Source organism: Lissotriton helveticus, chromosome 2_1, assembly GCF_964261635.1.
Source record: "Lissotriton helveticus chromosome 2_1, aLisHel1.1, whole genome shotgun sequence".
Taxonomy (NCBI): Eukaryota; Metazoa; Chordata; class Amphibia; order Caudata; family Salamandridae; genus Lissotriton; species Lissotriton helveticus.
The window spans coordinates 1,016,151,620-1,016,176,389 of NC_136059.1; the positions used below are offsets into that span (position 1 = coordinate 1,016,151,620).

General features: G+C 43.2%; 1 protein-coding gene across 1 annotated transcript in view; it reads right to left on the minus strand.

Moving 5' to 3' along the window:
• The window catches only part of LOC144820195 (E3 ubiquitin/ISG15 ligase TRIM25-like), a 41,579-nt gene extending 17,150 nt beyond the window's left edge, over positions 1–24,429 (minus strand). Inside the window, exons 1-2 of the mRNA XM_078677806.1 lie at positions 23,816–24,429; positions 11,708–11,953 (exon numbers count right to left, since the gene is read on the minus strand). Of these exons, the coding sequence (XP_078533932.1) occupies positions 11,708–11,953; positions 23,816–24,424 (855 nt within the window). The 5' untranslated portion in view covers positions 24,425–24,429. The remainder of the gene's footprint in view (positions 1–11,707; positions 11,954–23,815) is intronic.
• Between the last annotated feature and the right edge of the window lie 341 nt (positions 24,430–24,770).

Here is a 24,770-nt window from a genome sequence, read left to right on the forward strand (position 1 = left end):
TTCAAACAGAGACAACTATTTTAAAGTCCAGAGAACAGCACAATAAAATTCCCAAACCAATTTAATAAAATAGTACAGTATTTAATGTCCAGAAAGGCATCAAAATAAATAGAAACGGATAAAGGAAAATGGAGATATGAATTTTCCAAAATATTAGTTGACAGTAGCCTAAGCACACTTTCAGGGCAACCGCAATTGAGTGGATGTCGGATAAACTAAGTTTGCTACCACAAGAAAAGTTTTACTATGTGATTTAGGGCCAGGTTTATATTTATATAATGACAGGAGGACTGTTTCTCCAGCAGGACGAAGGACTAAATTACTCGGTCACCCTGGCAGAGATGCCGCCCACTAGATTTAGAAATAACCGCCAATGTACTGGTGTCACGCTTTTTGGCCATTCAACCTTGACCCTGACTGCCAAGCAGGCAGTTATTTCTAAAGAATTGCCATAAACTGCCAGCACACAGGTTCCTGTCAATGATTTTCATAGTTTGGTGGAGGGCTTCATCAACATGACTGAGCCTTGCACCAAACTGTTTTCTTTTATTTTTGAAAATGTTAAAGATAATGTCCCCATTGCCATGGGAGTCATCTTCCTTGGAGAAGGGGCATTTTTTATTTTTTACTACCCCTTACCAATAGGTTTTGCCTTAAATTAAAAAGCAGCTATATGTCCTCCCATGCTAATTGGACAGATGGACATATAGCCAATTCTCGGATGGCCCTTTCTCCGCTGGACCTGCAGAGAAGTTTATCTACGCCAGTGATAGAGTAGTCACAGCTGTTGCCAAGCCAATGGTCCACACACATTTCAATTGTGCAAGTTGACCACTACGTTGACAGGGTGGGGAACTTTGTTGCTGTTGCAGCTGAGTTTCCTTTCGGCCAACATCTAAATCATGCTCTCAGCTACTGTTTTTGAGCTCATAGTCTTCTGGTGGGAAAAGGTCTGAAGCTGGTGAGGTTCCTTTAAAGTCAGCTAGTCATTGTCCAACTCCAGCTGAAGCCATTGCTTTTGATGTCAAAAGCTCAGAGGTGGACAAATATGGGCTTGTAGTAGCAGAGGGATAAATTTGCTACCTTGCCCCTGTCAAGGTTGTATCTTCGGAATTAATCACTTTTTTATTTCAAAATATCCTCCAGCAGGGCATTGCTCAAAGCTGTAGCTGGGCAGTTCTCCATAATGCCAGATACGCTTACTGTGTGGGCTAGCTGAACCTTTTATAAGCTTGGCAAAGCTCAGACTGGGGCAAACCTGTTTTTCTTGGTTGTATGACAGAGGTTTGCATGGCTACACCACGTGTGCCTCTACAACGCAGCCCGAACCACGAATGCGTCTTAACCACGCATGCCTTTACCACGCATGCCTTCACAACACAATTTCCTTGTAATGGCATGTTTGGTAAGGGGATATGCATAGTTAAGTCTGCCACTACCCCAAGCCCTATTCCACCCTAAGCCCTAAAATTCTATCTCCCCTACCTAGCCCCCACCCTGAGACCTAAAACCTACACCTTTCTGCTCTTAAAAATACCCATTCCATTCCCTCTGCACTGAAGCCTAGAAACCTGCCCCCTTTTAAAAAACTATCCCGACCCCCCTCGACCCTGAGGCCTAAAAGTTACATGTGCGCTGCCTGTAAAACTGCATATGCGTGGTTAAGGAATATGCGTGGTTAAGACAAGCATGGTTTTGCTTGCCGTGAAATGGTACATGTCCCTCAGCCCGCGTAGCACAGGTCATTTTCTGGTTTTCTTGCCTGCCTTGGATACGTCCTCCCTGGATAATCTTTGGCACCATGTCATAGTCCTGTGGAGTTTAGAAAAAGGACTTAGCCCTGTTCTCCAAATTGTGGAAAAGTTCTTTCTGGTCACTTATATAGCCCGTGGTCCTCTGAGTAGGTTTCTAGACACCAGATTTTTTCCAGCCAGGGATTCTGCAAGATCACTTCCTCTGTTGTCATCCCAGCCTTCTGGGAGTCAGGGGTCATTCTGCTTTTTGTGTTCCCTGAGCAGCCAAATGGGGTTAGCAATAGGACATTTGGAAAGCAGTTCCATCCCTGAGTGGCTTCCTTAATTCAAAAGTAATGAAACTACACCAGCACCGTGCATGGTTTCATATTTCATTTTGGAGGATTGGAAGGAATCCATTCCTCTCAACCAATGGAAAGATTGCCTTCAAGTTTGGCTTATTGAGCTCTAGGAATGTATTTCTTAATCCAGTAAAACATAGAAGAGACATTTTCCCTGGACCCTGAAAGGTGCTAATTATAGGTGTGGGCATTTTTTTCAAATTGGGTATTACACAACACTCTTAAGAACTTGAAAACACAATTTTGAACAGATGTCCAAAATGTTGAAACAATGATGTGGGAATTTTGTCTTATATGATCTTGACATGTCTGCAACTAGAACATTTTGTGGGGAATCTTTAAACACATTTCTCCTGTTATTGCCATTCTAATCAAAACAAAAACAGGGATACCATGTGGCGGTGCCCACTACAGAGGAGTGGTTTTGGTAAGAGTGAGCATAGATTAATAGGCATTGCAATGCACATTTCCTGGTTCCTAAATAAGTAGAAATAGAAATAGGTGCAGTTCCCAGAGTTGCCCATTAGTTACAGAAGATGGTTCAAAGCATGCATCTTCAATATTGTTATGCCAAATGCACGGAACCACCAATACATTTGAAACAACATGCAATCAATTTGTGCATAAATATCCGGACCAGTTGACCTCAATTGAATTATGGATGTTATTTTGTTGCATGGGATATAACTGCAGTATAGTAAAGCTTCTCAATTATATTAGCGCTGTTATCTTTGTATATTTTCTTGTTCTGCAGTACTGTAAAATTCAGCTATTCTGGTACTTATTCCTAATATTTAAACAACTTTAACATTTACATTCTTTGATGACATAGGTGAATGATTCTTTCTGTACTTTATACTCCTTAAATCAATAAATTATCTTTAGTAACACTCCAACCAGTGTTGTAGCAGTCTGTATATCCTAGTTCTTTGATATAGCTACAAATGGAGAGGAAATGGCTTAAGTAAATTATTTGAAACTGTTTGTGGCTAACATTCTGCAGTCTTTGCAGACAGATTACTTAAGTTGCATCAGGTCTACACCTATCTTTGTGAGTCATTCCTTTTGAAAACTCAGTTCAGCATATGAATACTGGATTTTGTATTCTTTAAAAGACATAGGTTGGATTTAGAGTTTTTAAGTAATATATATTCCTAAGATTTCTGGAGGTAGTACTACATTTGTCTCAACATTTATCTCAACACCTTCAGAGTGTCTCTTTTTTGGTCATATTTTTGAAAAAGTATACAGTCATATTGCTCATTTGAATAAATCTTTTTTTCAGAGCACAAAGTCCACACTTCTACCGTAGAGTTTTAAACCTCACATTAATAGCTAAGGTTATGAAGAAACTTGTTAGCAACCCCTTTACAAGCACACAAGGTGTAACATTCATTTAAATCAAAATGTCACTTTAGAAGGTACATATCCAAGGTGAACGAACACTTCTTCGCCTGCTGAACATTGATTCTTGAATGCCATTCCATATCTTTTCCGTCAGGGCGCTTCTGCAAAAGATGATCACTGCATAGATGCAGTAGCCTGGCTATCTCTTTTATCTGATCTTCAATCATTGACCACTCATCAGGTATCCCAATTTTTTTTCCAACTTCTCCCATGTGGAAAGCATGATCACTTAGTAGTCCCTTGGTAGTCCATATATCTCCAGCTAGATTTACTATTTGTATGGATCCAACAAAAGGCATGCTTCTGAAACCTGATGTCCCAGTCATCAAGTATGCGGCTGGTACATTGTGCATCACATCCATCTTCAGCCTCAAAGTTCTGTAGATGTGTTCCTAATCTGTACGAAGCCCATAAACCTACTAGATAACTCCTATACTCATCCAAACATCGTAGACCTTAGAAACGCCAATAAGGGTTTGCAAAAAGGAGCACTTTTTCTTTCCATGTGTTTCCCAGGGCAGTGGCCCTGATACATCTATCCTCAGGAACCATAACAGGCAGTCACAGACATTAAACAGGGATCTTGAGGACTGATGTACTAATTCCTATTCCCAAACAAGATTCGCAGTTAACTCACTGGCAAGTTTGGGAACATGGATGCAAGTTGCTTTGTGGCCTATGTATTGGCAGGTTGCATAGCTGTTTCCCATTTGCGCAGTGCCGCAAAATGAATATTTTAATTAAGCCGTTCACTATTTGTGACCCGGTGTAGTTGGCTGCAATGAAAAAATAGTGGCCTGCAATGATCCGCAAACCTTCAACCCTACGATTGAAATTCCAAATGGGAACGAAGCATTGATACATATCACAGTGAATTGCCATTATGAAGAAATGCCCCTTCCATTGAAATTAGGAGGAGATGCACTTTTCACACCTGCTAGTAATGGTCATTCGCAATGAGTCGCAAAATGAATTTGTTCAAGTGGAAAAGGCTTTTCCAGCTCATAAAATGCCATTTATACATTACATCCTTGCATTTTACAGTTTGGAATCCGGTTATTTTTAGAATGGCAGGTTTTGGAGAAAAAAAGTGTAATGATACATTGGACCCTAAGCACCTTATTTACTTTCTGTAATTTCCACTCAATGCCTCTCCCTTTGCATTTCAACAGCAAATCAGAGATTCCTTAAGGGCAAAGAGAGGGACAAGGAGTTAACTTGGAGTGTGCAAAATGTGTGTAATTATGCCAAATTATGTAAAATTATGCATAGTTACACAAAATGCAAATCTGCCATTTATAGCAATATTTTACAGTAAAAAGCATCCTTGCATCAATTTTTGCTGCAAGTATGTTGTTCGTGCGGAAAAAAGGACGCAAATTAATTCCAGTGAGCAACAGTTGCATGCTTTCTGTTTAGTTGCGTTGTTTCTGTGTTCCCATGCCATATTGTGACTGATAACTGCGGCGTAATTACGCGATTGCCATCATGTGGAAATTGCGCATAACAAGCGTAATGCGAAATTCCCCAAATGACATGAATTAACGTCGGTGTAATTTTGCCTTTGCTTAAAGTTAGCCCAGTGGTGTCATCAGCGGGTGGTCAAAGCCTTTGTGATGTCACTCTCACTGTCCGTAACTTTACTGGTGGATCAACGTCTACGATAGACATACAGAACTTTGATGTTTGTGCCACCAAATAAAAAAAAGTAATGTAGCATGCATGTGATATCTCCTTCGCCTGCTCAGCTGCTAAACAAAAATCATGTCGGTTTGTTGTTTAGCAGCGCAGATGGGTGCTAGATGGAACATATTGAGAAGCCAACAAATATTGTGCGACCCTGTTCACAGCCTTGCATCTGGTGACATGTGTTTGGATAAACTCTCCCACCTGGAGAGGACTGTAGACGTCATGATGAAGACAGAAGTACACTCACCATCTGACTGATTATCACTTTGCAGAGCGCAGCTTTTTCTGGGAAGAGTTGTAAGGTCGGCTCAGGTTAGCTTTCGCGCTGAAGGAGATAAGAGGCTAGCGTTCACCCTGCGACTTCACGGGCAAGAGTGGCTTTGCTTTCTGTAAGTGGCCAACACATTAATTGCGATGGGTGACATTTTGTTATTGTTTTCATCTTTTATGAGAGTCGGAAGAATTATAGGGAACTACTCTGATTCTTTTTTTAAAGAATTGCTGCAAGGCTTCAGCTGCCAAAAGGTGCCTCTCATCACCGAGGATGCATTTTGCGCCCGAGCTAGTAAAAAGAAACTAGAACAAGTTATGAAACATCTTTTAATTCTAATTATGTGGACTGTTTAATCGTAACATACCTGCATTTATTGAGTTTCAATCAATGCTTGATGTCATACATTGCTGGCCATACATAGCCATAGCTTAATTAAAGAATTTGAGAACCATAATAGTGCATTGGCATCAGGCGGGAATTTCAAAACCCGATAATATTATCCTGAGATGCATCTGCCCCTCCATGACTTCCTTTTGCAGCCCCTGAAACTTTCCCCATGTTCACGCCCCTCACCACCAAGCAAGTTAAGAACTTCTAGGGTGTCAAAAACACTGCCACCGCCATACTGTTGAAGAAACCCTTTGCAGATTGGTCCTTCTCTGACTGTTAGGAGCACCGCAGATAACTCACAGAAATGTCGTGCAAGCCGTAGACCCTTACACCGAATACAATGCGAATGATCTCAACATATGTATACCAATAAAAAAAAACTAAAAACAAAACTTACTTAACCAACAACAAATAATCAAGCCAATTTATATTACTAATCAGTCTTTTCTGTCAAAACGGTAAAGGTACTGTGATAAGTAATCTCATCTGTAAGGTGACTGACAGCATTTATAAGTGCATCTTTTTCATTAAGTGTGCGAGCATGAGCATTGCATTTGGTGTGCAAGTTATGGTTTGCACTGCTGTTGAGCGAGTTATGGAACATGTCCCTAATCATAACTTGCGAATTTTAGTGTGCTTTTCTGTTTACATTTGTAACCATAACTTCAGCTTAATCTTTTTTATGGTGAACACATGTTTATAGACCTGTATAATATGTATCCATACTAATATTATAAAGAGAGAGCCCAAAACTTTGAGGCGAGTAATCTCAGTAACCACAGCACCAATCACAACACCCAATACAGCGTTGGAAAGGGCAGTTGCAGCAGAAGGACATAGGCTATGCAGACGGCCACCATATACATTTTTGTTTTTTAATTGTTTTTATTAACTTTTCAAGAAACAGTGGTATTCATCACAATAATACAGTGCAAGACATACAATTGTACCATAGGACACCATATACATTTAAAAGGTAAAAGAACCATGCCAGCAAAGTAGTCCCTTGTGGGCGTGTCTGCGTTGTGCTGTGGGCGTGGGCTGGGGGCGTGACTAACGCTGGGGGCGTGTGGTACGGCCATCACATCGTGGGCTGTGGGTGTGTGCTGGGGGCGTGACAAACGCTGGGGGCGTGACAAACGCTGGGGGCGTGTGTCCGCCCTTCATGCCATATGAGTCGTACATACAATCGCCAATTACGTTGCTGCGCAGCATCAGGGGGCACGCTGGCGGCGTGACACGCTGGGGGCGTGTGTCTTGCCTTCATGCCATGTGAACACAATTGCGCCGCATCAAGGGGCGTGAGAAACGCTGGGGGCGTGTGCTACGTTCCGCCCTTCATGCCATGTGGGTCGTACATTAATCAGAAGATCGTCTGCTGTGGCCGTGTGCTGGGGGCATGACAAACGCATTCAGCTGGAGGCCTGGTAAGTAACATTACTGCAGCCTCTCCTGCGCGCTGTTACTGAACTCTCTCATTCAACGAAATTAGACGCGCCTGCTACCATCAACCAGGGCTCTAGCCGGGCTCAGGCGGCGGATCAGTACACTAATTACACGCGCCTGATAACATCAACCAGGGCTGCAGCTGGGCCTCAAGCGGGGGAACACGCACCTGCTAACATCAAACAGGCTTGCATCTGGGCCTCAAGTGGGAGAACACGCAAATGAGCGTGTCTGCGGGGACAATTACTGCAGCCTCTCCTACTCGCTGTCACTGAACTCTCTCATTAAACGGATTTACCCGCGGCTGATAACTCTCTCATTCAATGACATTACACGCGCCTGCTAACATCAACCAGGGCTGTAGCCGGGCTCAGGCGGCGGATCACTACACCAATTACACGCGCCTGCTAACATCAACCATGGCTGCAGCTGGCCCTTCTCCGTCCCTATTCTAATGAAACAAAAAAGGTTGTCTACCGCGAGATTTTAAAATAAATTGCCCTTGCCAAATACACACATTACACACATTCTATTTCATACCCGGACAACGTCGGGACGGGCTGCTAGTATTCTGTATAGTTACTGAAATGATCAAATGTTAAAGTGAAACTAGCCATAACTTTACTTTTTTTTCTAACCATATACTACATGCAACAGTTCCTTGTTCCCAAAGAATGCCGGACTTCCAGCCCCCCATAGCAGACAGCCTTTGGACTTGCACAGATGGGTTTGTGGCCGATTTCTGTGACCAACCCTGCGCAGACAGCCTAAAACCAGTGCACACAGATTTTAACCTTGCATAGCAGGGATGGGCCACATTGGGAGACCTGCTGCTCAAATCTCTAAGGGAGCCCAATACCCTCTGCAGACAGACTTTTGCCCTGAGCAGGGAGAGTTGGCCATAGGCAGCCATACCCTATGCTCAACCCGCACCTGTCACCAACCCCTGTTGTGCAAGAGCTTTGGCAAATCATGTTGCAGGGGTCCAACCCCGCAGCGCATGGTGTTCGGGTGTACACTGCAGGGGATCGCAGCAGGGACTAGATTGAGGCCATACCCTTCTCCAGCCTTCTACATTAGTCCATTGGCCAATCACAGCCATAGTGCAAAGAATACTTGTTTTCATTTTTGTCTGAATTTGTGAATGCTATATCAACTTTGTGAATCCTAAGGCCCTAGGAGGGTCCGTGGGACCAAGGGAGGTTCCAGGATTCATGAGCCAGAAAATAATTTGCGAATCCCACCATCATAAAATATATTTATTTTATATCGGAGGTTTTTTTTGTCGTTCCCCCCCCCCCCCAGCTCACAAATCTGATGGTGTACCTTTATGTTTTTTATTGGATTTGCAAATCTTTGGAGGATCCATGAATTATTAGTAAAGATATCTTTAAAATGTAACCTCTTCATGCCCAGAACTGAAAACCTTTTAAACACTGGGCCTGATGTGTGGATTTTCCATTTGTGAAAATTAATTGTGAATGGCACACTGACTTTTTTTCGAATATAAGGGGATTTTGCAAACTGACCTATGTACTAATTAGGTTGGTTCACAAAATTCTAAATTGTAGTGGTTGCAATTTGACCTATCTCATTAATATGCATGAGGCAGGTCGCAAATTGGGACCCACTAAAATTGGCTACAATCAGAAGCACCATGATCTGCTGGGGTCAGCAGAACACTGTCTGTGATTCGTTTAAATAGAACAATATATTTTTTATTTGAATGCAGCTTGTTTTCCTAAAGGAAAATGGGACACGTTTAAAAAAAAAATGGGAAAGTGAAACAAACCATTTCTAGGAGTAGGCAGTGGTCCGAATGACCACTGCATACTCATATGATTTCAACTCACAGCGATTGCTTTGTTTAAAAGCAAGCACAGACATAGTGTTCTGCTGACCCCTGTAACTGTAGCCAATCTTTTTTTTTAATGCAATCTGTTTTCCTAACAGGAAAATGGGACACATTAAATAAAAAGAAAATGTTAAACAATCCTTTTTTAGAAGTAGGCAGTGGTCAAAGTGACCACTGCCTATTCATAAAAAGTATTCTTGTCAACATTCTCAAAAGGAAAGTGGCTTTCCTTGGCACTCCATTCGCGAATAACTTACCATCAATTTTGCATGGGAGGTAAAATATTAATGTTTTGCAACCAGATTTCGGTCGCAAATATATACCTTAAGGAAATGGTATTTGGAAAGGATGCGTTTAACATGCCCCTTTTAAATATTGATTTTGTAATGTTTACGTAACCCAATAAAGATTCTGAAAACCTTTTAGTACATTAAAAAAAGTGTTTTAGTGGTCGCAAACCCTCAGATTGACCAAATATCAGGATTTGCAACTGATAAAACGTTTTGTTATTTTTAATATCTCTAAAACTACTTAACAATCAAGCACAGGAACTTCTTCGAGAAGGTTCTATTTGCATTCCAAGTTTAGTGTAACTCTGTCAAGAATCCTTTGGGAGTTAAAAAGGAAAACGTGGACTTTTGTAGCCTCAATATTTTCAGGCCCCTGCCTGACAGATCAACTCTAAATTTAGAAAGAAGAACCCAGAGTGGATGTTCTTATTTTTGGGAAGTTTCATGCAGATTCATCGAACAGCACCAAAGTTACTAAGAAATCGAAAATTCCCTATTTAATGTTAGATCTGACTTAGCCATAACTTCAGAGGTGCTATCACTGACTTTCTAATATATATCATCAAAAGTCTCATTAAAGGACTTAAGGTTCAATCATGATTTTTTTTAACCGATGTCTGGTGTGTCCCTACTCCATTATTAATCTTATAAGGAAACGGCCTGTAAACATTGCTGCGGTAATCTGAAATGTCTATTATCAACTAGATGGGCAGTGTTAGTATTCTTTTTCAATTGTACACCTGCATGCAAATCATCCATTTATTCTACAATCTTCATCAACATACCGTTGGCTATGATTTGATCATCTAGACCATTTACTGCAGGTCCATTCTTGTTCGGTCAGACCCAGACTTCATCAGCTAATGTTAACCTACATTTTTCTATTGTGTTACTTTGTACTTCAGTTTATTGAATTTTAGATATCATCTTCGATATGGTGGCTCTTTTTTCTCAAGTCCACACTTCTGTCCATTGTACACTCTGAAACGTCACCTCTGTTGCACTTTGTGACAAATCTCTTTCGGGAGGTTCAAATCAGAAATCAATGCTCCCCAATGGAGACATTTCACCTCTGGTGTCCTGAGGCCTCTTTCACATGGATCCTAAAGAAGTGGGAAACAAGCACCATTTTAGCATGGGACTCTCAGGCAACAAGGCGTGGCAGTTAATATTGACCCAAGTAGGAGCTTTGGACTAACAACTCGGCAATGCACAAAATAGCACTGAATAAATCCATATCCAATGAGTACATTCTGTTTAATAAGGGAAAGTACTTTAAGGTACGCCCAATCTATATACTATACGCAAAATGCTCAGATGGAATTACAAATTAGAAACCCCTAATAAAGGGGCCTTGCTGAGCTCAACAACTAGGGTACAAATAACATTCTTGAAAGAAATGTGAAGTGTTAACTAACCCCATGAATTTAGCCTGTTTGCAATGCCTGTGGGGTATAATGTGACAGTTTACACACCAGCAGGTCCTATCGGTAAACAAAGCAACACCCCATAGGGCCATATTACAAAAACATTTACTGTTTCACTATTTAAAAGTCAAGCCTACTGTCTTTGTCAAGGTTGTCACAAATAAATAGGGAAGGACTACAGCCTTTAACATTAGTTTTGATCTTTAACAACATAAACTCATTGGCATTAACAGGGCATGAAAATGTTCACATTCTTCAACGTAAAAAAACAAGCCTGTATACTTTTCCATAACATTAGGTCTCCTTGTAGCGACACATAGGGCATGTTAAATATACTGGATTGCCAGGCAACAACTCTTGACCTCATAATTCAAGGGATAAGCCAAAGTGGGTAAATCCATCCTCCGGCCTAACGGCATGTTTGGTGTGGGTTCCCTGCCCTTCCCGGACACCAAAGGTCTCTTGCCTAAGAAACGTAGCCTCCTACAAATTCTTCCTAGACTAGGGGCTATGAGAAGGGGTTGTCTCTGCTGCATACAGCCGATCAATGATGTACTTGTACACTTGAAGGTGCTTCATCCCTTGGGAAACCTGCTTCCTTATAAGAAATTATTTTTCTTCCTGACTGTGGTCCTTCAAAGCTTCTCATAGCCACCCCTGAGCTTTCCGTTGAACTTTTTTATGCATGCCCTATCAGGCTTATAATTCTTGGGGTGAGTGATTAGATTTTCTTTTGAAGGAGGTGCCCTTCCCTGTCCTGTTGTGGGGCATCTGCACACATTGCCCCTCTCTGCTTGCCTAGCCGAGCAAAGAGAGACCACGAAGTAAGCTCACCTGAGCTCTAGGTCTCCAGCTGGCTCCCACGCCATGCACTCTGCCGGCATCAAGTACCTGGGGTGGATTTCCAGACTCTCCTGATGTGTTGTCATGATATTCCTCAGCTGTGTGAACTGGGGGAGCACACAGAGCATCAAGCGGCATCCCTTCAAATACAGCCATATTGTTGAGGCTCCCCTGGGGCAGGGACATTATTTTCCTAGTTGCTTCTGGTCGCAGGACTTTGACCGGGCTCTCCTGATTCTAATGTTGGAAAATCTTAAAACAAAAGAGCAGAAAGACATGCTCCATTCCCCTAGACGGGACCAAGATCAAGGGTGGTATTCTTAATGAAATATACCATTTTCTTGACAATGTCTAAACAAAAGTGGTTGTCTGCAGCACCAGGGCTTCCACTGCAGATCTCCTAAAAGTAGCAGGCAAATGGGGTTTTTGAATGACGATTGCTCGGTTCCTGCTGGACCTTTTGAGGTGGCGATGGTCGTGTTCTGCTCCTGGTTTCAGGACCTCTTCACCAGTGCACCCTCAAGGGGACTCCTGACCACAGAATTTAAGTGAGGATCTCCTGAATGCTGGGTCATTCCGTTGTCCACTCACGGTGCATCCCTCCTTTAATTAACAAGAAGTTGCAGTAGGATGGCACCGGAAAGTCCAACCCTCCATCCTTCATCCAGCAGGAAATCCTCTGTCCCCCTGGAATGGGTCTTGCCAGCTGGAGAAACAGAGTAATTATTTGACCCAGCCAAGAAGCTCGAAGTGCAACTCTCATGAACAGCTGTTGCCGTGTAATAAGGCAAATTACACAATATCACTCTCAATTCCCATTTATATCTTTGGTGTCTGGAGGAACAGGGTGTCTTCACTGCCTGTATTTCCTGCATTGCCATTCACATGAGGTGCCCTGGCCATGTGGCTCTCAAGGCTGTAAGCCTGCCTAGGGATCTTGGGACAAAAGGCTGAAACTCACTTGCACCAGTAAAAAAGTTCAAGCGGTAATCCACGGAGAGGCGAACGCTCAGGACACAGAGGAGAACACAAGGTCCTGAAGTAGGGTCAGCAGCTTGAAAACATGGCTTCACAACCTATCAAATGGCGTTGGAATGTATCCCTCCTAGGTCTCTGCCTCCTCCCCTCATTGGCTAACTCTGGACAGACAAATTGATTGAGGAATCAAAGCCACATGGAACTGTTTGGCCTGTGCTGAGTTTGTGAACACTCATAGTTCTCGGTGAATTCAGAAAACGTTGCGCCCACTTTTTGCCTTGCACCTTTCATTCACTCTGCCTATGTAAATCTAGAGATACCTTTTAGCACACATGTAAGTATAGAAAATAATAGCGTAAATTATTTACTGCATTGGCCCTGTTGCACTAAAACACCGGTCAAAATATGAGGTGATAAATTTCAAAATCACACTTGAAAACAAATGTTGCGAAAGCAAGCAATGTTGTGCTAATTTATCGTGACACAGTCTGATGGCCATTGGACCATATTGTTTCTTGCCCCGGAGTTTTATGTAGCGGGAACTTGACCCGAAGGTATCCGGTATCAGAGCGCTTTACATGAGCACCAGTTGTGTTACATAAGGACACATTCAAATTTTTTTATAGGTACAGGGAGATTAAGTGATTTGCCCAGAATCACAGGATGCGCCACCACTGTCATTAGAGGCTGTTCCCTCATTTGCATGGGGGTGTGGCCCCAAGCAAATGAGGCAATCTTTTTGCCTTTGCGCCTGCACCATATTACTGATGTGGGCGCAGAGGCAAACAATGCCTTTAGAAGACGCATTGAAAGTGCTCCACAAAAAGGTGGAACACTTTCAGTGCTTCTTCTAAATGCAGTTCTCGAAAGAGATGCAGTTGTTGAAGTGGGGGAAAACAGGGGTACTGTGGGCGGGAAATCAGAGGGTGGGAATAACCTGACGATTGGGTCAGTGGGTGGAGTCAAAGGTGTGGCCAGAAAGAGCAAAACATACCAATTTTTTGTGCTTGTTTGGCATTTCACTGACCAGTTACAGCTAATTACGTTATTTAATTCAGCCAATGTATGGATACAGGTTTATTTAAAGTTTAATATAAGTTATTGACATTGAAATACATTCACAAAGTCGGGTAAAATTCCAATCAGAGAATGTCCCAAAATACGCTTAAAAGTGGAATCACAAATAATTTGTCTCCAAGCCATGTAGTTTCTGTCATCAGCACTTCTCCCCTTTTCCACAAGAGCAGTTCAAACATGCGAAGTTGAGGTTCCTATGCAAAGGTTGACTGGTCACCTTTCTCACTGCTGCATTTATATGTTACACTGGTACTAATGAGGCAAAATCTTTGCAGCGAATGTCAGTATGTGTAAAAATAATAAAGTATCAGAAAATGTACCGCATTACACTGCAGCCTTTGTTTTGCTGCAAAATTTAATCAACACTGCAACATCATTTTCTCCTCCATTGCTGCATAATTCCAGTGGCCCCAAAGTGGGTAGCACATGTTAAAGGTGTGTGTGCATGAAGCAGAGAGACTGTGAAGTTTGCAAACTTAGGTTTGAAAGCATGCAAATCCTGAATTGCCGATCCCTGGTGAGTTGCACTACTAGTGCTGAAACAAGGCCAAAGGAGGTACCAATAGGTGAGGTGTACTGGCCTCAAGGGTCACAGTGTCACTGTTGCCCTAGGGTGTGCTACTTCATAGGCCTGCCCACAAGGCTAGAGGTGAACTTCAGTTTGGATTGCGGTGGACAGGCCTTCAAGGTTAACCAACACTACCGCCAGGGTCCACCTGCTGGTGCTAAGGTCTAGCCTGGGAAGCTGCTCCCTCGGGAGAATGGTCTGGAGGACTGGTCATGAGGCTGAACCTGATTCCCCAGTTCCAAATTTGACAGCACTGGCCATAGAGCCACATTCTCTCCCCCACTAAACACCATACTGCCCCACTGAGAGAAACTCGCACTGCTTTCAGCTGCAACACAATTGTGCCCCACAAGAAACACCTGGATGCAAATTAATTCAAATTATGCACAGGACAAGAGTAATATGCTGCCTGGAAAAAAAGTAATAACATCCTAGAAAAAGCAAACATTCCTAGGGAATGCAATATTAAGTAAAGCATGTGAAATGTAAGAAGGAACAACGTGGTATCCTTAAGGCATTTACACTCATTATTCAGAAATCAATGAGTGTTTTTGCCTGAAAAGTTAGGGACATAACTACAGGGCCCGGAAGGGACCCGTTTCAATGTCTATTGCTTATACCTTTACAAAATGTAAGCAGTATAGTGTAAAAAGACCATATCCTTGAACACAGAGCCACAGTACACATTTTATAAACTAAAATAAGGAAAACAGCTGATAAGAATCACATTAAACATTTTCCACTCCAGGCATCAACCAGGAATGGTGCACTTCTCAACCCAGGGAAAACAATATTGTTCAAAGAAAGACAAGAAAATGAAAGTAGTGATTCACTGGCAAACTCTATAAAGTGGCACTAATGTGTGTGGTTGTAAATAAAACCAAACTGGCTACTTTGTGACCACTCTGTCTTGCTTTACTTACTTATTTTTTAATTTTTCATGTTTTGAGCCGTTTTTTTCTCTCTGTCGCGAGACTGCACTTTGTAGTAGAAAATGTTTGGAAAAGAACGACATTTCCAGCAAAGACGTTTCTTCTTTTTTGGATCCATTTCACAGGGGAACGAATGAAGGAAAGGAGAGGAAAGGTTAAGAGTCGTTTCTTGAAGTCACAGTTTTCAGCAAATGAGGCAGAGCAAGAAGGAGATAGAGAGGAAATAAGTGAAGAGGAAGAAAAGGAGGGGCAGCTGACAGTGGCAGAGAAGGAGAAGTGGACACTGCCCTTATCCTCACTGGGAAGAAGGAAAAGTCATAGTCCTTTTCCTTCTCTGCCCGCCCCGCTCGACCCTAAATGACCCCGAATGTCCTTGGCTATTTCTGCCATCCTGGAACGCATTTAAAATAAAAACATAGGGGAATGGATTCTATTAAATATTAAAAGTAGGGGCACGCCGTGCCCTGTCGCTCCCTCCCACTTTGACCACTGGTTCCATGGACCCCCTCCTGACTTCCCCTTGCAGGTGGGTGCAGTCACTCACTGCACCCGCTTGCAAGTGGATCTCTAATCCCTTTTAAAAGTGTAGGCGGGTTGCGCCAGCACGGATAAACATGGACCGGCTTTAAAATAGCTGCTCTGTATTTCTCTTGAACGTGCTACTTCGGGGGTAGCACAAGTTTGCGACTGCCCTGAGGGCAGCACATTCTTCCAGATAAGTTGCACTTCCCATGTTTGCACCTGACTCACCTGCCCCAGGACATATTTCACAATAAAATTTACCACCAAATGACAGGTTCATATTTCATGTTATTATGCATTATTTCACGAATTTGTTTTCGAAATTTCATATAGTGAAATGAAATGAAATGAAATGATTATGCACTTGTATAGCACATGACTACCTGTAGGCATCTCAGCGCTTGTATGAATACCGCGGAGGAACCCTTCCTGGCCTTTCCCTGTGAAGAGCCCACTCCTGGGCACCCCCAAGGTGAAGTCAGGCATCTTCAGCGTTGTTGGGGCCGTTGTAAAGATTAAGCAAGCTATTGCCCAGAGGTGCAGAGTGGGACTCATGATTAGAATAGGCACCGAGGCGAGAATGATCAGGTCCGAGGAAATTGAGCCCGAGACCCGCCGAGGCGTGAATTGAACCCTGGTCCCGGCCAGACTACTGCATCAGGGTCTGACGCTCTAACCATTGAGCCACACTTCTCTCTATATATATATATATAGTGTCCCAAAAGGCAAATTCGGTTGGCCTGGTGTACTAGCAACGTCTGGGATAATGTACTGAAACTTGAAAGAAATACAGGTGATGTTCAGAGACAAAGGAAACAATGGTGGGGGGGATACATTTTCAAAGAAAATTCAGACTGGGCTAAATTCGTTATAAGCACTCTACTTCAATTACTTGAAAAACAAGTTTCCCCTTCAGGACTAACACCGATGCGACTGTGTGAGCTTCATTTAATATCAAGACTTTTCACAGAGTAAAGGGCTTTCATGCAACAGCTCTGTGCGGCTCAGAGCTCAGCGCAAAAGACACTTAAATGTCCAGAATGTTGCCTCGCTAATCCGCACTATCATCTGTGTTTGTTTTATGCTGGTTTACTGAGTCAACAAATGGCCTCTAGGAATTCATCATTTTAACAAAAAGTGCCAGGGCTTTCTCTTGCCCGTAGCTCTGTAATAACTTAAAATATTATATTTGCAGAATCCTGTAAATGTGTGTACAGGCAGCAGCAAACAGTGATTCATTTTAATACATGCACCTCCTTCACGCTGTTTTTATTTAATATAATATTGAAATTAAGGCAATAGAGAAACTCGGATTTCCAAGGCCACTAATACAGTCTGGGCTGCTATGTGAAAAGAATAATAAAAGATAAGGCTTACATTACATAAGCAACCAAGCTGGGCATTCTCCAACTGAGAGTGTTTACTGCCACTGAAGCATAGCTTGTTAAATCTGGTTGGACACAATTTTATTGCTTTATTTCGGTGAATTAAATAATAATTATGTGGTGTGTTTGTTCAGTGTAAACAGATTTTCTGGGCACAGTGGCTGACTTCTTGTATTTGCAAGAAATAGCTTTTGGCTTTACTGATCTTCAGCTACAGACATGCAAATAGGCAAATGAGGCTTATTTTGTTTTTCCACAATATGCAGTGAGTCAGTTAGGGGGCTCGTTTGTTGGTAATAAAAAGAGTGTGGTAAAATAAAATGCAAGCAGCATTGAAAAACTGACAGTGTAAAGGGCCAGAGTAAATGGAGTGGACAGGGTGGTGCAACTTATCATCAACCATTCGACTAAATTAAAGATATTATTTTGATAGTCAACTGCCGCAAATGTTAATTTTGCATGTGAAAATCCGGGCATTTTGTTGCAAAACTGCACCAGTTCATGAAATCCTGCCTCTGAAACATGCCACAGCGATTCAATGCAACCAAAAGCAAAAATCGTGACACAATGAACACACGATTTTAGAGGTTACAAGAAAGTATAGTGCTTTATTACCATAGTCCAGATTACTTTAACAGGGTTACACAGCAGTTAATAAATTCCACATGACCTTTCTTCAATAAACAGCTCCTGGGGTATAGCCGTCCCATCCTTACTTGGAAAAAGACCAAGAGCAGTGAGGCTGTACAACTGCATTCAACAGAACTTGTCATGGGAGCGTCCATCAGGCTTCTGATGATGCTGTGGCAGTGAAGTGCCACCTTGGTGAAAGTAGAAGGTGTGCTTTGGATCCTTGGCAAAAGAGAGCCATACCCGGTCTTCTAACTGGATGTCTCATCAGCCCTCATGCACATTATGAAGACACACCTTTCCGTTTATGGAGTTATTCTCAATTCATTGCTCCTGGACCACACACAACTGATGAGGATTTAGGACTCAAACTCCCTTCTGGTTTCCAAACTGTGTGGTCCGGTACCATCTATTCTCTTGTCACCACTGTTCAAAAGATACACAAAAATACCCTTGGCGAAATAATAAAACAGACAAATCTAACAGTCCACTTATGATACCAAACCTTACCATTATCAATGGTCAACAACGCAGCCAGTTACCTCTGTAAAACACTAGGTAAAATCCAGATATTAAGATCATATCACTATGCGAAACTGGATTCTGCCTCTAAATCTCCTGTTTATGAATTGGATATTTGCTTTTACTCATTAAAGAATCTCTCCAACCGTAGTCACTGATAAAAACTCGCCATCTTTTGTTTTAGATAGTATGCTGTCACTTGACTTCCACATAAAAACTTTGGTCAAAGGTACTCAATGCCAATAGGGTCTCTGAGGTTCAGTAAGCATTAAATCTCAATTCTATGTGTTTACAGACTCAGACGCTGGTTCTCTCCTGACAGCACTATGTCAATATGCTTAGGGCTTCGAAACGAACATTGCTCCTCTGACAGCCCTACTGCATGCAACAGGACACTTAGGGGCTGATTTATACCCTGGCTGGTGGCTCGCCATCGGTCAGGGGGGTGGGTGTCATCTCGTCTACTCCACTCTGACCAGAGACTGCTGCCCCCCAAATTAAGAGATCAACCCAGACCTGCAGTGATTGGTGTACCTTAACAGGAAGTGCTGCCAAAGTGAGAGTTTTCTCCCAGGATCTGGTGGTCATTATTTTTTTTTCTGTCGATAACCACAAGGTCAAAGCTTATGCGCATAAATAAAAGCACATCAGAACATGTGCTCTAAATAGAATGGTAGTCTAATGCCCTTACTTTGACGTCCCTACTCCATCATGCAACAGAGTAAGTTTTCCAATGCCAGACGCGAGAGCACCAACTTCAGAAATCCGACAGTTCATCTGACTCATAATTGTGTGAGTGGACTGAGGGTTTGGCAGGCAGGGTACTCCGTCACTTTTGTAATGGAGTACCCTGACCATCAAACTCTAATTTGGGTGCCTAATCTCAGATATCCTCTACTTTGGCCAAACAACCCAAAACACTTCTTATGTTACACTGGCTATCACTTAAACCACTGCATTTTAAAAATGTCATTCTTATCCTAACATTTTCTAAACCCAAACTGAAATAACTGGCAAACACACAGAATCCTGATATGATCTAGCACAATCAATAGCAACCTTTGCATTGGATCCCTAATCTCTAAAATCAACAATCCCTGAATCTATCAATGTCCTGCTGTTACTCAATCAATCAATCAATCTACAAAACCCTGATTGAATTACCCCAGCACGCTCTGTTAACTCTCCATTTTTGCAGGTGTAATAAGGGCTAGCTTCTGTAGACTGTACTCTCGGTTGGCTTAACTGCTTCTCCCTCCAGCACGTAAATTACCAGAATTCTCATCCCGCTGTTCTTTCACGGAGTTTACCTTGGTCATCTCTAACTCATACTACAATCCCTCTGTTACGTTCCTGTAACTCCTAATTCCAATATCTGGACACTTCCTACCAACGAAATTATGTGCCATCAAGCAAACCTGATAGCTTCAATGCTAGAATTCATCTTCTTGGCAGCAGCCTTTGCCTGCCCATTTTTCTTTATGTTATGCTGGGGGAATTTATAAAGCGCTTGGTGACCCGAAGGCTTCCCAGCGCTGTTGAGCAACACAGAGCTATGACCGCAGGCTTCTTGGGGGTTAGTTCACTAGTGCTCCTAAACTAACCTGCAAACCCATACAATTAGACAGATGTTTCTGCCTGCTGGTGATTTCTCTGCTTGACCCAGCCCTTCGCGCTGTAATGCCTTGACTTTTAGAGCCATCTTACCTTTTCTCTCCATCAATTCCCATTATGGTATCCAGCAAAGACGTCTCATGTAATCAAACTATTAACTTCCACCCAGCAGACATCCTTTAACGTCTTCAGCCCTTTTGCCAGTCCCTGCATTGATGATCCAGTCTCTGTTCTGTACCTGCTGTAACATAACTGCACTGAACCTGTATTATAATAGTAGGTGTGTATTGTGGTGAGTCTTCTTGGATGCTGAACTATAAATGTAAAATATTATATTTTAATATTTTATAAACTTTTTCTTAGTCTAAATCTCTATCACTTATTTGATGCTGACCTCCTTGTCCATGATATATCAAACTCCCATTTGCGTCCGCTGGGGAGGGCAAGGGGGAGCACTTGCCCCCCACCCTGGATCGCCTGACCCATTCCTTTTACGGACTCCTTTGGCCCGTAATTTTCACTATTACAGCAGGCTGTTCCCCTGCGAGAAGCCCCAGGAGTTTAAATGATCTCTCACTAGGGGGCTCTCGCACTTTTCTTTGAACTCTAGAGACTGCAGCAGCCCCTCCCGACCTCTAGCAGACTGTGGACAGGCCCATTGTCATTCTGTCTGCTGCTGATCTTCACATAAAGAATGACAATGGGCCGTCTGCCTTTAACTTGCCTTGAAGGTGAGTGATGAAGTTAAAATGTTGCCCCCCCGGAAGGCGAGTGATGAAGTTAAAATTTTGCCCCCCCCGGAAACATTTCTGCGGACGCCCATGCAAACTCCAACAACAAAAATAAATACATTAAATCCCCTGGGTGCTGCTCTTTTTTGGGCTGTACTACTTACATCAATATGCTATTCAGAACCACATTGCATATTGCTGTGGTGTACTATTTTACTCTATTACTTTGTACATCTGTTAATACTGATTTATAACAGCAAAAACCAATGTACCCATTTCGACTTTGTAAACAAAATGCAAACATTGATATTTGTTTGTGCAAATCAGCACTTATTATGGCAGAAAGGGATGGAGCAAATTGATCCATCTTTACAATGCCCAAGATGATGATAATTAGTACAGATGAAAACAAATATCACTCTCTGCGTATTTTACGTAAGTTTTTACCAAACCGAAGAGACCATATGGAAAGTCTAGAGTGAATTGGGAGATGTATAACCATCACTAACAGAAGGTTGCAGTATCTCTTCTGATTGGTGATCTTTAATCTTGAATCTTGTTCTTCGCTCTAGATGCCACTTCATGAAGAGTATGAAGGCAGAAAGATTCTAAAAAGTGTGTTTGATTAACAACCACTTGCCTGGCATGACAGAGGTTTAACCCCTTCTATGCTGATGATGGCCCTCGTCCGTCATGCATCACGGTGGGTGTGTGCTGATGACGGCTGGGGGCCGTCATGATCCCGCCCACTCTTTAAAAAGGCCGCACAGCGTGAAAATTCGCCGCACATGCAAGGAGTTAAGAATTAAAAAATGTTTATGTTGAATGGGATGTGAGCGCCTTATTGCCAGTCAGTTATCAAAAATAAATTAGTCAAGAAATTTTAAGCCATTTTAAAAGTTCTGGAGTCACGGGCAACAACAAATGCAATAATCGTATTTTGCCATACAGGATTTCGATTGAATTCCTCCACACTGGACAACTTAATTGTCCTTTCCTAACTTATCCACCAGGCGAACATCCAGAAATCAGAAGCTCACTATGCATGCCTTGTTGACTATTTGTCGGCATTTGACCTGGTGGATAGAGGCATCCTATGAAGCAAACTCCAGGTTTGGGGCATTCCAAGCAACCTGCTTAACGCTATTATTGCACTCTATTCATCAACTTGGCTGAGGGTCAAGCTCTCGGACACTGCTCTAACAAAAAAGATAAATACCAACCAAGGTCTAAAACAGGGAACCAACCAAGGTCTAAAATAAGGATGTGTGCTAGCCCCAATGCTTTTCAACTTCTACATGGCAGACATGTCTTCGTCACTAAATAAAGCAAATCTAATTACCCCAAATATAGGAACAACCAAGATTACGACATTACAGTATGTGGATGATATAGTTCTCCCTAAATATTCAAAATAGGCATCCAGAGAGCCCTTAATGCCCTTCATACATAAAATAAGACAAACAAGATGATAGTAAACACTTGAAAAACAAAGGTGATATCATTAGTAAGGATGCGCAAGCAAATAATGTGTCACTTGTCCATTAGAAATAACAGGAGCAAAATCGTATAACTACCTGGGCACTTGGCTTTCAGCAAACGGTGAACCCAAAGCACATCTGAGTAACCTTAAAGACAAGGCAACACTAATTATCACCAGACCTTGCCAACTGAATGTCTCCCCTGAATGCCCTACTTCAGCCCCAGTCTGAAAAGTGCTTAGGGCCACATTACCATCTGCCATCACCTATGGCAGTGAGGCTTTCCTGGGACTACATATCAAAAACATGGAAAAGGTACATCTAAAAGCCTATAAAAGAGTGTTTAGGCTGCCATATTACACTAGGGGATCGCTGGTGAGATTAGAATTCGGCCTAAAATGGACCAACATGTGCTCAATTCCAAAATATTAATACAGATTTTTTACAGCCCTGCACGTTGAAATTGTCCTTCAAAACACATTAAAATCCAAATACAGTCCTTGCAGCTCAAATTTCATGGCATCAGAAGACGCCCCTCAAATTGACCTAAGTGGACTAAATTCTCCATCACTCTCACATACACTGAAGAAACAGACAAAACTTCTCTCAAAATTTGCTGATGTGGAAAATATTAGACGATCTCACTATCACAAGCCCTGGTAACCTCGTATGACAATGAATTCCAAGTCGGCCTAAGGCCACAGCCATATCTTTGTTCACTTGGGAAAGCCTGCGTCTCTCAAAACTTGCCTGCGAAGATGATGATACTTCAAATCAAAGACTTCAACCCAAACTGGTCGCTCCTCTCCAATATTGTGAAGTGCAGGCTGTGTGGCTATAAACGTGAAACTTTCTCACATTTACTCTGCTGCTGCCCATCACTACTTCATTTTAGGTAGACACTACTAAAGCCACTCTTTTTAACCCATGGCTCAAGGACTTGCAGGGACGCTACAACTTGGATTTTGACCACCATATTCCCTTCGAACTGGCAAGAATTGGCAAATACTTCAAGGTGGTGCAGGACCTGCTAAAAACAAGCATTTACAATGCAACGGTTTCGCCTTTGGATGAGTTAGAGCAGTTTTCTTTGTCGACAGAAACACCGTTTTCCACAGCTATAACTGTTCTGGCGCACAGTTGCTTGTCTTTTTTGTACCCCTGAGCGTGTCATCATCCAAACATGCTTCGACTGCAGATGCCAACCTCTGTAATAATGGTACTGCCCCGAAATAGTACTTGTCGGTGATACAAGTGTCAATCCGCAGGGGCGGAGACATTGCATGTGTCATGCAAAGGAAGGGGCTGGTTGCCCCAAACGTGCATGTCGGAAAATATAACAGCACACACCGAATTAAGGAGTGTCAATCCTGACATTTACATGCATGTCAAAACTGACCTGTCTGAGAGACCCTTCAACCACGGGTGAGCCAGTAAGGACCCCCAGGCTAACAAGAGCTCACAATGTCTGGGGGCAGCTGTGTTGTTAAGGCAGACCATAAACAACACCTAGACAACCGCACATCACATGCTGTAACTTGCAATCTCGAAGTGCTTCAGTGACCCACACGAGGGAGGTAAACGCTATACAAGTTCTACAATACAAGGTGCTAGGCTTATTCGGGTGCCCCCTCTTGTCGTGTGGGGCTCGGTACTCACCTCTCTTTTGAGCTTGGCCTCTGGCACGGTGTGTGTTTTGCAGGCCTTCTGGTCTACCAAGCAGTAGCAGCAGAGGCACTTTCCGTGCTCCTCGCAGAAGTACTCGAGGAGCTTCTTGTGATCTTTGCAGGTACGGAGGCCCAGCTCGGAGCTCCCCAGCGGGCTGTGCAGCTGGTGGTGAGCGAACGCCTGGCTCCCCAGGTGAGGCTGCAGGTGCTCCTGGCAGAAGGAGGCGATGCTGGTTACACACGTCCGGACGGCGGCCACCTTGAGGCAGGAGTCACAGGGCACGGCCCCGTCCGGACAGGACTCCTCTTCCTCCTCCGGCTCCGGCTGCGCCTGCTGCTCCTGCTCGCACCGGTTCACGTCCAGCAGGTACTGCTGCACCACGGTATCCAGCACGGTGTTCTTGCGGAGCTCCGGTTTAGTTGCGAAGCCAGTGCGGCACTGAGGACATTTCCAGCCCTCCTGCGCCTCCGTGGCCCAGATCACCTCCAGGCAGACACGGCAAAAATTGTGTCCGCAGGGAGTGGTGACCGGGCTCTCGAAAGTGCCCAGGCAGATGGAACAGGTAAACTCCTCGGAGAGGTCCAACAGCGAGCCCGACATCTCGGCCATCTTAGCAGGGAGTGACGGTCATCGAGAATGGGCGAGAATGGAAACCGAAACTTAAGGGTAGAGCAGGCGAGAGGGAGGGAGTTAGTGGGCTGTCAGGGAAGAACGCGCTGCCACCATAAACGGAACTCCTCTGAGAATATGTGTATCTTCCGTAAAAAAGTGAGGTGCATTGATACATTCGAGCATATGATGAATATGGAGCTCAGTTCCTGCGGCGATCGTAAAGTGAAATAAGTCAGGTCCCGGGCCGCGCTGTGATTGGCTGACGTCACGGGGGTGTCCCGGGCCGGCAGCCAATCACAGCGCGGCCCGGGAATGACGTCACGGGGGTGTCCCG